The 16,170-nt window shown below is 38.6% G+C and overlaps 1 protein-coding gene across 13 annotated transcripts in view; it reads left to right on the plus strand.

Moving 5' to 3' along the window:
• rbfox3a (RNA binding fox-1 homolog 3a) overlaps positions 1-16,170 on the plus strand; it is a 436,944-nt gene that overhangs the window by 166,457 nt on the left and 254,317 nt on the right. For all 13 annotated transcript variants that reach the window (XR_015091657.1, XR_015091658.1, XM_086064234.1 and 10 more), the window contains one exon: positions 12,496-12,548. Coding sequence is in view for 11 of the 13 variants with exons in the window: in XM_086064234.1 (XP_085920360.1) it covers positions 12,527-12,548 (22 nt within the window). In the remaining 2 variants the exon portion in view is untranslated. The remainder of the gene's footprint in view (positions 1-12,495; positions 12,549-16,170) is intronic.

Genomic DNA, 16,170 nt, shown 5'->3' on the forward strand with positions numbered 1-16,170 from the left:
CACACAAGGCAAGCACAAATGCCTATGTAGCCAACATTTTGCTGAGGCGATGGGTCTTCCTCCTGTGCAGAGAGACATAAAGATCAGTGGCCATAACGCACAGCCAAGCATACTGGAGTATATGGCCACAATCAAGCTTTTATGTGGACCTGGCACAATAAACGCTAGTGGGAACTGAAACCCCTATTCAGTGTATTGTGGGTCCTCGGAAAGTAAGCACAGTCAACCAGAAAGTTAGATTTGTGTGAGATTACTTAAAGTAAACTGTAGGAAAAGATGCCAAACGAGTGACAAGCATCTTAAATAAGTGTTCCTTTTAGTTTTGCTATGGAGAACAGGGGCAGCAGATACAATGAAAACAGCGTACACAGAATTCCACTCTGTTTAACACCATACGTTCTGTTACACGTGAATTCATATTGCACATATTTATCCGGCCACCTTCTTTTTTTGCTCAACATAGGTTATATTAAGGGATTAAAACTCGACTTCTGCTGCACATATAGGCCAAGCAGTGTAACGTGATCACCTGCAGCCAATGAGGGCCAAGCGGGGCGTATTATCACAATTCATATGAGTCGGTAGTGTAGTCAGTAGTCTTGACCTCCGCCCAGCCCCAGAGACTGACTCACCGAACTCCTGGGGTTCCATCGAACCCAGGTTAAGAACTACTCTTTTAGAGTAACAACTTGTTATTGTTGACATATTAATATCCAATGGAATACTTTCAAACAGTCTTAGTAAGCCCAGAAAATTGACAAATACAAATACTGTACTACCAGTACAGGTTAAATTTAATGTAAAGTAAAAAATAAATACATTGTCTAGTTCAGGGGTAGGCAACCCTTGTCCTAGAGTGCCACAGTCCTGTGCGTTTTAGATGTCTCCCTCGTCCAACATAAGTGAGAATTGTTATCAGGCTTTTCTATGGCTTGCTGATGAGCTGAACTATTGAATCAACTGTGTTGGAGGAGGGAGACATCTAAAACACGCAAGACTGCGGGCTCTCTAGGTTCAGGGTTGCCCATCGAAGACAATATTCTTGTTGGATTTTTTTTCTTTCTTTCTTTTTTTTTTAGTCCATTGTCGTGTTGGCAGGCCTCCCTCGGCATCAATCCATGGTTGATGACATTATTAAAATAGTGCTGCATGACAAAGTTGCATTTGACAAATTTTTTCCTCTTCTTCTTTGAGGGCGTTTTCCTCCTATTTAATTTCTTCTTCAACCTCTACCTCCTGCTCATCCTCAAATTCCCACTCACCCTCACTTTTCTTCCTCTGACTTCTTCCATTTTGGTTGAAAGCAGGTCACCTGCTACATTTTAGTAGTGTTCAAACCTGATCGGTTTATCTACAATAAAGCAATCGTGTTGTGCACGTGTTTAATCAACTGGCTCATGTGTGGGGTGATTTGTCAGTCAATGCTTTGAAATTGCAAGGAACTGACATTATGACACACTTCTGTGTCTAATGTATATAAGTGAGTTCAGTGTTTCGCTAACCGCTGTGTATTGTTCTGCAAGAAGTGTTTAGCTGACTTTGTGTTTACAGTGGTGGAAATCTGGTCCATTGTTTTGCTCCTTCAGTGTAAGGTGTTGATAATTATGTTTTGTTATTAGTGTTTATTCAATCGTATAAAAAAAAACGTTATTATGAATGGGACAGGATCACAAACATTTCCCACTTTGATTCTTTAATAATGTTATTATTATGACTTAATATGTAAAGACAAAATTCACGATAATACTTGGTCACAATAATAAACACTTGCAGATACCACGGTGACACCCCTGCTCTAAATCGTCTGTTGGTGTGACTGAAAGTGTCAGTTGTGGCTGAAACTAAGGCCCTGTCCACACGGAAGCAAAGCTGGCTTCATTCCTCAAACAAATCTTGTACAGACTGAAGTGCTTCAAGATATGCGAGTGCCCCCCCCCCCCCCAAATATAAATATATACCCCCACCCCCCCAATTTTTTTTTTTTATATATATATATATTTTTAACGGCTGTAATATATATGCAAGTATGGAGTGGCGCTGTAGCACAGCCACAGGGAGTTAACGGAAAGCGTAGAAGAAGAATCAGCGAAGACGACGAACCACTGATCTGAATAGCCGATAGGCCAAGACTTTTGAAGCCGCAAGGCCGCCATATTACGCCTCCCAAGAAATGTTTCTCGACATACAATCCTATACATTTACAATATTGAAATGTATATACTGTATATATATATATATATATATATATATTAATATATATACACTGTGTATATCCTGCATATGGTGTCCACATTGGAACGTACGGGGCGCATTTTGAAATCTTCCCACTCTGGAGCCCGGTTCCAAAAGTGATCTGTTTCAAACTCCGAAACTGCGCCAGACGGTGAGAAACTTGTGCGGATACATTGAAACGGACTTTCGTGTGGACGGGGCCTAAATCGTCTCTTGGTGTCTGACAATGAGAGACACCTGGACAAGGCATACGTGGCTGAGGGAGCTGATTGGCTGACACAAGGATGTATCATGACAAGCACAGGTGAACATGATGAAGCTTGATGAGATGGAGGGAAGACACGCAAGGACAACATAACAAAACACAGATCATAACAGACAAAAGAAAAACAAACCAACTGAGATGAAACTTTCTGACATTGCAAATTTCTATGTAGAAAACGTTGATAGTCTTGTGATTTCATTGTACCCTGCAAAAACACACTCTGTGGCAGATGCAACAATGCAGCTCCAGAACACACCAGAACAGAGCCTCCTCCTTATTTCACAGTAAGGACAGTGTTCCTTTTTGGTATGCCTTTTGTGTCTGTGTCCATATGTAGAGCTGATGTACCTTGCCAAAAAGTTCCAGGTTGTTAATGCAGTTTGGAAATTATTTTAATGATTTATATTCAACAATAGTGTCCGTGTTGGTCGTTCCATCAGTACCCTTTGCCTCAAACAGGAACAACCTTGACCTTGGAGTTGTCAATTATCCTCCTGCGGCTACTTCCAGGGAGGTTGGTTTCATTACATTGAATCTTAAACTTCCGAATAAAATGTACAACTGCAGTCATAAGAACACTACTTGAAGATGGTCTTATAGCAGAGGTGGGCAATCTCGGTCCTCCTGCAGGTTTTGGAGGTTTCTCACTTCCCACACAAGCTGATTCCAATCAACAGGATCATTATCAGGCTTATGCAGAGCTTGGTGATGAGCTGATCATATATCAGCTGTGTTGGAGAAGGGCAACATGCAAAACCTGCAGGACTTCGGCCCTTGATGCCCACCTCTGTCTTATAGCCGTTACATACAATTTGATTGTCTCTATGTTTTGTTCTCATCTCCTGAGACAACTGTTCATGTCACCAAATAGCACAGTGGCTACGTGTCATGCTTTAAATAGGCCGACTGACTGCTTACAAGTTTGCTGACATCTGTAATGATGGAGGACACAACTTGGTTGAACAGTTTACTGTCTAGGTATGTCGGGAGTCATCAATTTATAAAATTAAATAAAAAAATATTTCTGTTGTACCACAATCCAAAAGCAATGCCTGATTTTAAGACGGTGAATTAGGGCTGCATATTAATGTATATTATTTAGAGGGTGGGGGCAATATTCTTAGAAAAAGACTCGTAAATTTGCGAAGAGCTGGGGGGGGGGGAGGTTTTTTTTTGCAAATTCGCAAGAACATTTTTTTGTAAATTTGCCACTTTACAAAGTGGCAAATTTGTGAGAAAAAAACTCAGAAACGTACGAGAAATCGCACAAAGTGGCCCTTATACGCCGTCCTATGATTTTCATTGGTTAATCATTATTATTTAAAATTACTTCTTTCGTCCCCCTACCTCCCTTCATCAACAAAATAGTCCCGATTGTGGCAAATTTATGACTTTATAAAGCGGCAGATTTGCGCGAAAAAAACCTCTGAAATTTACGAGAAATCGCACAAAGTGGCAAAACCTGCGAGTTTTTTTTCTCGGGATATTGCCCCCACCATCTAAAAAATATATTTATACGTGGCCCTAATACGCCGTTGTATGATTTTTATTGGTTAATTATTATTATTTAAAACTACTATTACATTTTTTCTTTCGTCCCCCTACCCTCCTTCATCAACAAAATATTCCAGATTGTGGCAAATTTATGACTTTATAAAGCGGCAGATTTGCGAGAGAAAAAAATCCGAAATTTACGAGAAATCGCACAAAGTGGCAAAACCTGCGAGTTTTTTCTCTCGGAATATTGCCCCCACCATCTAAAAAATATATTTATACGTGGCCCTGATTTGTATTGTTTAATTATCATTATTTAAAATTACTATTACTTTTTTCTTTCATCCCCCTTTCATTAACTAAATATTCCCATGTATGCTACTCACAGTTTGGTATATTTCTCCTCTTTAAACAGATTGGATCCAGACCATTTTTTTTTTTTTTTTTTTTTACAGTATTCATTAGTTTAGGTCTTAATTTATTTGAATATTTAACAATTCTATCAACAAGCAAAATTAAACTGAAATAAGTTGGTGGTTAGTAGCAGTACTATTACTCGTGTCTTGTGACTAAATGTTGTTAGTTTAAAAGAACAGAACAGCCACGGAGTCTCATCAGTGGCCGGCATTACACAGCAGCATGCAGATATCTGAAAATAAAAAGGCCCATTAGTTGAAGTGAAGGAGTTTCCAATTAAATTAGATGAAATCTATGAGATTACTGCTGGTGGGGAAGCTGTGATCCCAGCATTAAAAGCTGACATCCTCTGAGCTCTGCTCTCATCATTACTATAAAAAAAAAAAAAAAGCTTCATGCGTTCCCTTGCTCCGTTGTCAACCATCCACCCTTAAGGAACTTCCACTGCTCTTTATCCTCCTAATCACTAATCGAAAAGTAGCGCCCCAGCTGCACCATAACAGCCACTCCTCCCCCTTAAGCAAATTACTTTTCCCGTTCTTTCCAAACCTGGTGGGGATTTAGGGAATGACATGATTGATTTTTATATTGTAGCATTACATCCTTGTTACCTTTTATGTCTTGATACATTTTCTTAAATCAACACAAGCTGGTTATCATATTAGGCCTACCTTTAATTATTGATGCATTGTTTTGTAAGTTATTCATTTTCTTTTGCTTTCTTTTTTTGTTCATTTTTAAAACCTTTCCATAAGCAATCACTCCCTTCTCTGTCATTTTCTATCTTCTATCATCACGGACATAATACATAGACATACTGTATTCTCAAAGTTATTATTTCTAACAATGTGATCATTTTTTACTTTTTCTTAGTCCTACATCTTTCCTTTTTGAATTGCAAGTGTTGTCAATTGTTCCTATGTCTTTCTATCATGTGGCGTTCTGAGTCAAATCACTTCACATGTTGCAATTCAGTGATTGAGTTTAACAGGCCCATCTCCTATGTGCACTGGCATTTGGAAGCTCCCATTAACATTTGCTACATGTGGTTTAGTAAAGTCGGTCCTGAGATACTTCCAGGCGCCACAACCATTTGTCTTGCCCTGCCAGAATATTTTGTCAGGCTGGAGTGCTCGGACACCTGCTGGGGAAGTGATGCAAAAATGTGTTTGAGGTGATGGTGAAGTGAGTAGGGGGAGTAAATTGGATTTATTGTTTTTTAGAAACCTGCATTTTAAACCATCAGGGCATAATGTATCAATTAAAGCTTGTGCCTTCCATAGCCTTTGATGAATTGCATGATGAAATTATAAATAATTTATCAAAAGAACAGAAGTACAACTCCAAATAAAAAAAAATTGGGAAAGAAAAAAACAAAATGTCCATTATGTTCACTTAGTTATTCAATTACTTGTTTTCCCTTTTTTTTCTTATCTTTTTTTTCTATTTTTTAAATTATTATTATTTTTATTAAAACATTTTTATATTATTATTTTTATATTAAATATATATTATTCAATTACAATGAAATTTTAAATATTTTCCTTTGTGAATAAAAATGTAAAACTGGTGAGTGTTACCATTAACTTCAATTAACCTGTATTCCAAACCCCTCAAAAGGAGAGAAAAGTCACAATTGATTGCAAACAGTTATCTTTCTTTTTTGCAATGCCCATCAGGATCATGTTGACCCACTTAATGACATCCAACATGAACAAAGGCTTTGTCGAAGAGTCTGCTGATCCGATTACAACCATCAATATCGGCAAATTAGTGATGGGAATTTCAGACCTTTTCCAAGAGTCACTTGAAAGTAACCCCTCAATTTTTTTGTGTTACTTTAAATGATTTATCACCAAATTATGCGTAAAATTAAATACTAATTTAAAAATAGATTGTCAATATTGGGGATGGGTGAGTACCAATGCCAGGTATCGGTATCAAGCCTATACCAGGCCACATTTCATGGTATCGGTGCTCGTGATATCGATACTGATATCGACCACTGCTCTTGTTGACATTTTTTTAGTCAGGAACTGTCAGAATGACTGTGGGGAACGAAAGTTTTGTTCCGTCTCGTTCGTTTCCTGTGTGTCTCCTTATGAGCTAACACTCGTTCATTTCATTACTTCCGGCAGCATAATTTCAGTTTAGCTTGACTGAAAATAAGTAAGTACGCTTGTGAGTAATATCACCTATATCGTTGGTTCAATGTGTGTTATATATGTTTGTGGCTCACGTAACTTCGCTGTGTTTAATTGCCTCGATTACGTTTGCCGTGCGCTTAATTGCCTCATTGACAGCGTCGAGCTGCGGTGTTAAAAATAGAACGGTGCCATTTAAGGCCTTCGCAGAGGCTAATTATAGCTCTTATACATACTGCATTATATTTCTAATGAACAGAGAACATGAAACAGAAATCGGAAATACAGAGCAGCCTTCTAAATTAAAAGCATGGATTTCAAAACAAGATATAATTAAACATCACACACTAAACAGCTTGAGGAATTCTCAACATGGTAGATATTACTAAATTACTTGAAGCACTATTGTATTGAATTTAATTATTTGCACTTTACTGTATTCCTTAAAAGGAACTTTTTTTGGGGGGCCACAAGATTATTTGTTTCATCTTATTTATTTATTTATTTTTTATTTTATTATGTGCTCTATGCAAAATTATTTTTATGAGCAAATTGAAAACATATAATTACCATTAATTTCATTAAATTTTAAGGAAATTTGCTGGAAATAATATCTGTCATTATTTTTTGGGGGGAAATTTTATGTATCATAAGTACTAATGGTATCGGCACTTTGTATCGGTGAGTACTGAAGATTTGAGTAATGGTATCGGTCTAAAAAAAAGTGGTATCAAACATCCCTAGTCAATATGCATTATTTATACTGCTTCCTAAATTCATATACGAAGAATGGTGCAAAAAAATAAGAAAAAAAACAAGATGGGACTTTGACAAAAACTATGGAAAGAAACATATGAATGCTGCCTGTATTAGAAATTCCAGCCCTCAAATTAAATGTTTTAAGTTGCAGATTTTTGGGGGAATTGACTTTGGGTGGGTGGGGGGGGGGGGGGGGGGGGTTGGGTGTCACATAATTGAATGGGTAGAATCTGCACACTGGGCAGGGTTGCCATACTTTCCTCATCTTAGATATTTGGAATTTGCTGAGTATGAATTTATTGCACTTTTTCCCAAACACTCCCTTTTGCACTTAGGCAGCACTTGGACTCGATTTGCAAATTCGGTCTCATCTTCTTCCATCTCTTCAGCTCCTCCTCAGTGTGTGATAGGACACAGGAGGCTGATGTAATTTGATTGGAGGTATTAAAGTTGATTTGATTAAACATGGGTCAAATTACCGGCTGGTTAATGGAATCAGGCCCAGTCACCTGCCGGGTGGCCCCTAGACGAGTCACACGCGCGCGCACACACACACACACACAAACATAACCCAATCATATTCCTTGAGCGATCGCACAGTCGCACAGATAAGGAATCACGGTGACATCACTTGCTTCTACTCAGCGATGTCTGACATAATTCCATATGGTCAGTTAGAATGACTGCTGGTTTAATTTTATTTCAAACCTATGGCCCTAATCTTGTTATTCGTCCTCCCACTATTCATTAGAGTCCATTGTAACCACAACAGGTGTGGAGACGCCTTTAATTACACAGATGACAGATGTGGCTCAGTGCAGACGATGGTAACTGTTGTAAATTTGAAATGTTAGACGATGCTAGGCAGCGTGGGAAAACAGCTACCTATTTTTTTAATTCACTTTTCTTTTTTATATTTTCCTTATCATCGTGCTTAAATTCACCACAGCTACCATTAATCTTACTAGTGTACTCACATTACTATCGACCGATTTCAAAGACTATATTCTGTTTGTGGTGTTTACAAAGTTGCTTATAGAAAATTCAATTCATAATGTTGTAGTTTAAAAAGCACTAACAACTCCAGTTCCTTAAATAAGTTAATTTGTCTGAATATGCTGACCAAGCGACACAATACACACACATGTATCCAAATGGCATTCAACCATTGATAGCCAAACACCTGGCATAAAAAGTGAGTACACCCCTTAGTGAAAATGTCCAAAACTGGGCTGCGGGGCAGTGCTCCAACATGATAATGACCCCAAACACACCTCCAAGATGGCCACTGCTTTGCTAAACAGTCTGAGGATCAAGGTGATGGACTGATCAAACATGTCTCCAGACATAAACCCTATTGAACATCTCTGAGTTGTCCTCAAATAGAAGGTGGAGGATCGTAAGGTCTTGAATATTCGCCTGCTATGTGCAGTGGCTGCCTGTGAAGCTCTGGTGAACTCTTTGCCGAGGAGATTAAAGGCAATGCAGGAAAATAATAGCGGTCACACAAAATATTGACACTTTTTGCATTTTTACTTACGGGTGTACTCACTTTTGTTGCCAGGAGTTGAGCTATTAACTAGGGATGTACCAAAATGAAAATGTTTGGCCAAAACCAAAAACCAAAAATGAAAAATGCTTGGCCGAAAACCGAAACGCCGGTAAAAAAAAGAAATACATTTTTACCATCATTACATTTATTATAATTAATTAAAATTAGAATATTATTACAAAATATTTATTTAGCACTGGCATTTTAACCAAGCATAATATAAATTGACATGTTGGCCAAAGGCACATTAAACACCAAACGAGAGTTGAGCATTTTCTGGCGGTCCGATTACACTTTATAGTCAATGTAGTTCGCACAGGCGGGCACGGACACGTGCGACGGGACAAGGTTTAAAAATAAATAAATAGATTTGTTAGCACCAGCTAACAACAGCTAATCGGCTTCGGGAACAGACTGCAAAGTCACACACGGCGTCCTGTACTGGTCTGTCGCCACTCGGGGATAGCGATAAGTGTTTCCGTGTTTAAAACTGTTGATAGCAATAGTGCTAGCATTAGCTAAAGTATTTAGCATGGCCATGGGGATGCCGGTGAAAAAGTGGAAGCGTTCAAGGGGCTCTTCTACAAAAAAAAAAAAAAGGGAAGGCGCTGTGGGAGAAAGAGTGGCTCACCTGTACTGCAGTACACGGCACTGATGTCTTTTTTCGATCCGCTTAAATGTTGTACACCAAGCGACGCCCCTCTCCTCCGGTGTGCGTAATGACCCCGGGAGCTGCTGCGACCGACCGGTGCAAACTCACACGGTAAAAAGCCCGCGAGAAGAAAAGGCAGAGACTCTCCCTCGCGTTCGCTGCTTAATTCAAACAGACGCTTGCTTGCAGCGTTGTTTTTGTTTTGTTTTGCTTGCGTCACCACAACATCCTATTTCGGCCATATTCTTACGGCTTTGATTTAATTTCGGCCGAATGCAGAAAATGCAATTTTTGGCCCAAAAGTTTTGGTGGCTGAATATTCGGTGCATCACTACTATTAACTCATTCACTCCCAGCCATTTTCACTGAAGCAATCCCCTTCGCTTTGGCTGTTTTACTGGATTTAGACAGATTTTGCAAGGCTCACAGAATATTGTGTTCTGTTGCTACAAAAACACAGAACTTACCAAAAAAAAAAGAAAAGATTAGAGTCTCTTCTTTCATCAGGAAAAAATATATTTGTATCTGTTTCCGTTTTGCAGCAATTAGCATTAGAATATAGCTAGGTGTCATCATTATTCACAAATCTGTTTAAAACAAAATAGCATGGCCCTGGCTGGCAGATCTCTTATACTCTGCTGCCACCCGCTGGCCGTTTTTGTAATAACTACCATTGCTTCAACTGTTTTGTTCAGTTGAGAGGCTGCATCAAAGCCTTCTGCATGCTCGAGCATAAAAACACAAACAAACATATAAATACGTCTTTGGAACAATTAACGTTTAACATAGACCGTATTTATACGTTTTTGGGAGCAAAGGAGTTAATAGCTGTATTTTGAGTTATTTTTAGACAAGCTGTACAATGACTACTTTTCATTATGTCAAAGTGGCGTTTCTTGAATGTTATCCCAATGAATAGATCTACTGGTAACTACATATCGGCAGATATACACAAATACTGGTCTGGATCTTTACTTGAACCTGGCCAACCAAACAGTAGTCCTTGGAATCAGGCATGGTCTGTCCGATCCGCTTGAAGATCCAAAAAGCGCAGGTCGCGGTATTATTGATGGTGATGGTTTTCGTGTCCATTTCTGTCACATTTTCACTCTTTTGGCCACATATTCAGGGGTCAGCAATGTTTCTACCTGCCTCCCTCCGTGCATACTGGTAGATTAGGCCTCTTAATAATTAGAAAGGTGACTTGAGCTAAGCCGTTGTCGCTATGACTTGTTCTGGCTTTGCGTCTTCCTATCTCTCTGCACTCTGGCACACTTTTCTGGTTGAACCCAGCTAAGACCATCAGGCGGGCGAGTGGCCAAGACAGTATAGGAGTAGAAACCATTTTGAACAAATTAGACCTTCTTCCGCATCCAGCAGAAAAGGCTCAACAGCTGTATACTCGATCTTTCTGGCATCCAGTAAATTGTTGTCATAATTCGTATAGCAAGCATTAAAGTTAAAAGAACCAGTGAAAGTTCCGATCAGAACTTTACAACACAAACGCATTCCAGGGGGTAAAGATGTCTGGGTGTCTAGCAAGAGTAGATGGGTGGGCGTGAGGGGTTCTGAGGCATTATAACTGTTAGTGGTTGTGGTTTTGGGTCTATTATTTATGACTGATTCAACCTCACATTGTAAGGTCTGCAGATCTTCTTCATCTGGTGTCTTTGTTGTAGGTTTGGGCCAAGGACCCTCTAAGGTGTCCTGAGTTGCCTCTCTCAAATTCCACCATGAAAGAAGAAGAAAAAAAAAACATCTTGTTTTTAAGAGTCTCTCAGATAGACTGTACTTTTTTTTTTACAGAATGGCCGAGGCTGCAAATGGGTCTCAAAACAAATATGGTTGGGATATTTTCATTTAGGTTTTTCGTTTCATTTTAAACATTTACATCTCCCCCCCCCCCCCCCCCCCTGTATGGCCACGGGACAAATTTGCTTTGCTGTAATGTTTTTTCAATCCTTTGTTTTTGTTCAACCTGTTTCCATTATTGTGCGTGTTTAAAGGGAAACATAGGATATACCTTTTTTTTAAATGAGTGCTTATGCTGTGCTGCATTTGACATGGACATCTGTCTGTATTGTTTCAAGTATGTTGCAAATGTTGTGATGCGAAATTCTGCTTAACAGCCAATTATGTGTTTGCCAAATTCATTTCTATTTAACACTCTTATCTCATTATCTTTTATTTATTTTCAAGCTATTAGAATATGTTTCTTTACTCCTTTTTTTTTTAACTCAAACCACTAATTCTCTATATCTTTATCTCTTTCTGTCTCTAACCCCCCTCTCTCTCTTGCTCTCCCTATCACGTTCAATGAGAGCAACACATTAGATTAATGGCGGCCATTTAAGAAATGCTCACATTCACACAATTGCCACCATCTTGCACTCGCCATATACATTTTTAATCAGAATTGGCCTCGCCTTGCCATTACGCCAAGCTAATTACTACAATACAGCAGCGAGAGGCACGGCGTGCCACATCATGTTCTTCCTTTCTGTCTAAGCCAGCACAAGTGTTGTAAACGCTTCTGTCTGCCTATTTTGTGTATTTTTTTTCTTTCCCACAAAAAAATGTGTTTCCCCCCCTTCTGCTCTATATTCATCATGACATTCCACCCCCCAGATCTAGCGTTCAATATACACCTTTCATCAACTAAAGAGACTCGTATTAACCTGAACTTAAGCTCTGCTGATCTAGTAGGATTTTCTTGACATTTACTTAGCCAGATCTTACAGCTGTAGCCACTGCACATCAAGAGCTTTACATTTTATCGGTAGGTTTTGTAAATCATTCCTTCATCTTTTATTTAAAGTTCAATGATTACAGCAGCTAGATCTTTACCTTGTAACACTCAACTGTACGGCGCTAAAGTACTAATGTGAACTCGATCTCTTTCTCTGTCTAAGTAATGGCACCAACGTTTATGTCACCGATAGTTAAAATGCTTCTCCCTGTCTATTTTGTGCTTGTCTAGAAGCCCCTTCACTCCAACCAGCCGGCTGTACATGGAGACCCCCAGTTGGGCAGGTTGGTGTGTATTTTTCTACCTCTGCTTCCGTTGCACACACTCTCCCAAATCTCATACCACCTCGGGTACCCAGGTGAATGTTTGTGTGTGCGCGCGCGTCCGCGTGTGTGTGTGCGCGCAGCCAGCTGTCTTTCCGAGTGCGTGTATGCGCAGAGTGAGAATGTGCTGACTGCAGTGTTTTGGTTCTGGGCATGCCCACTCTTAGTGGCTATAAATCCTGAGCGCAGTGCTCTGACTGTGTCAGCAGTCCAACCAATGAATGGATATTAAACGCCACAAAAAAGCCTCTTTAATTCAGCTGCTGCCTGTGCCATGCTGTTGGACATGCTCTCTCTCTCTCTCTCTCTCTCTCTCTCTCTCTCTCTCTCTCTCTCTCTCTCTCTCCCCCCATCTTTCCGTTCACCTCCTTCTTTCTCTCGCTTGTCTCTTTTCCTGCTGCGTAATGATGGAATGTCACTTTCATTTGAGCCTTTCGGGGTGAAATATGTGAAATGTCCGAAAGGCAACACACTTCTTGCGCAATAACATCATGCACTTTCATCATAAAAGATTTATAATTATTTCAATTCGATTTGTGGTTGAGCTGACTAGTGAGACGCTAGATGTAGGTGTGGCCATCTGTTCTCACAGCCCATCGATACCAATCTAATAGGAGAAGGAAAGATCAATCACAACTCGCTTAGATCTCTGGAAATATACACAGCTCATGCAGTTACTCTGCAGCACACCACTGTGTAGAATATTTTTTTCTGTGTGGGGGCATACAGTGTTTGCACACATAGACATAGCCACGGCTGCGACAATGGGCTCATGATTTTTTTTTCTTCATGATGGAGTGTTACTGTATGACTTAATGCTATTGGTTTGAAGATATTTTGAATGTGCAATTAATTATATATATTTTTAAAGATGATAAACTTACCAGTGAGAGCAAACATTTTGCTAAGCAGCTACCTGAGTTCCATCCACTTCTTAAATGGCAACTAAAAATGTTGTTGCTTCTTTGCCCTGCTCCTGTTTGCTCGACTTATTTCCAGTTGTTGACAAATGAGGGATGGGCATCTGAATCCGATTAAAATGCTTTGGTATTATAATAATGGAAACCCTACAGTGTTGCTGAATTAAAACACTTTTGCAAAGAAAGTGGGCCAAAATACATATTTTAGAGATGTGGAAGACTCATGATCAGTTATAGAAAACACAGGGCGAGTAGCTTTAAATCTGTATTTCCTTTTAATAAATAAAATCACCATTTAAAATGCATGTTATGATCACTAGAGTTTTCTTTGTCTGATATTTACATTGGTTTAAAGATCTTAAAATGTAAAAAAGGAAACAATTCTAAGTTGCTAACTAATGCTAACTGATTAATGTGATCACTAATTCAATAGGGAAAATCATGATTCAAAGACTGCATTTTACATTTAACTTGGGTTATCTTTGCCTGATATTTACATTTGTTTAATTATATTAAACATTAAAGGAGGAAAACTGTACTGAGTTGATAATGCTAAGTAGCTAATGCTAACTAACAAAGTAGCGGGAGGAAAAAAATCACCATTTAAAAATTGCATTTCATGTACTCTCGAGTTATCTTTGTCTCATGTTTACACTGACTTAATGATCTTAAACATTAAATGAGCTAATGTATGCTAAGTTAAGAAATAACTAACTAATGCTAAATGTCTAAGTAGGGAAAATCACCATTTAAAAACTGCATTCTACATTCACTTGGGTTATCTTTGATATTTACAGTTTTTATTATTATCTTAACAATAAAGTAGGGAAGCTATGCTAAAAAGTATGAGAAAGAAATGCCAAATACTTTATCACCACACTATATTTTACCACAAAAGCCTGATAGTCAACATGAAAGCGGAGAGTGACAGGAATTCATAAAACACTTTCAGTACACACACGCGCACCCGCGCACACAGATACACACTATGGTCCCTATCCATAATAGCAATTACAGCTCTGCCTTCTTTAGCCCCTATCGGTGTTCATCAACAGGCCTCCAGGCCCATCAAAGCTCTGACGCCCAATCACGCTGACATGGAACTAATTGAAAAGTAGTGCACTAGTCAAAGTAAAGATCTTCGTTAGAGAATTGCGGCTCCTTTGAAGATTCACAATGAGATGTGTTTTGGTGATATGGTGCAAGGGCTGTTTTGTGTGAAAATGTGCTTGATGTGCGTCAGTGTGTGTGACAAGTGTTTTTTTTTTTTTTTTTACCTGTGCCTTGAGACAACGTACAAAAATAGTCTTCAACATGGTAAGACCAAGTCAGCTGTTGAAATCAATTGATTGTTTCGTCTAATATTTAAAACAAGAAAAAAAAACATGGCATATTTACTTAGGTTTTAATGTTTAACTGTTACATTCGAAAATTATAACTACAGCAGAAACGTTTTTCCCTGCTTCTTTCTGCCTCTGGGTGTGTTCTCACAAAACAGTGTTGCCAATTTTAGATTTTCTTTTCCAAGACATTACATTTTAGATGCAATTTCCTCCGTCGGAGGGGCCAGTCTATGGCTATAAATCAGTTGCTGCGGCTATTTGTATACATTTCCATTCCACCCGCCTACATTTTGCGCCACTTAACAGGAAAGCCTTAAAATACATATTGCATGAGCCATAATGTAGTTTTTAACAGTTCCATCTTAAGACCACTGCACTGGTGCAAGTCCTCGGTACAGGTTACAGTACAGCAAAAAGTATAAAATATTGAAAATAAAATGCTGAATTTTTTTTTAGCCTTCAACTTTTCATTGAGTCGCCCTATTTGAACAAGAGTATTTGTGCATCTTATATATACTGACAGATCCTATAATTTATAAGGTCACAATTACTGCCTATGCTTGAAGCCCGGAAGAACAACAGAATTGTTGAGAGAATATCACACACATGACGGGAGAATGGCCCTAAAATATTCAGGAGACTACAGTATGTTTTCAAGGTACTGCAATTGGCTGATGACCAGTTCAGGCTGTACTGGCCCAATGACTGCTAACGATGATAATGCTCTTGTAGCGCTTTGCAAGGCCAATTTTATGGGGTACTTGGAGCAAAAAGGGCTGCAAATGTTGACCATTCAGTTTGTTCGCCATGACTGTCATTACTTTTTTGAATTGCATAATAGCTGTTGTGGAAATGGTAGCATATTTGCCCACTTTGCCAATTACTGTAACATGTTTAGACAACCCTCTATAGCAAAGGATCTTCCTCCCTATGGCAAAAGTCCAATTATGTTTTCAATGAAAATTTAATTTTTAACTGTTAATTAAAACATTTATGACATACTAGTAAGATAAAATCCCTCTAAATAGATACAATAATTGCCATTGAGTAACAACACTCCCTTTAGATTGATCATAAGATTTTATAAAAAGTGGATTAAGATTAAATGACAGTTTATTGTAATTATGGCTAATGTGATTTTCTCTCTTAGCTTCACTGTTGATACATCCCATTAATTGCTTGTCTCTGGGCTTTAAGTAATAAGGAAGTTCGAATAAATATTTTACATTTTACAACACATTTTGTAAAGTTGATGTATTATAAAGTTGGATTTTTTTTAAACTTGAGTGTGCCATTGGAAATTAATGGTGTATTTTTGGT

The sequence above is a fragment of the Leptonotus elevatus genome, chromosome 20 (genome assembly GCF_054856555.1).
Source record: "Leptonotus elevatus isolate MCC_2025b chromosome 20, RoL_Lele_1.0, whole genome shotgun sequence".
In the NCBI taxonomy this organism is placed as follows: Eukaryota; Metazoa; Chordata; class Actinopteri; order Syngnathiformes; family Syngnathidae; genus Leptonotus; species Leptonotus elevatus.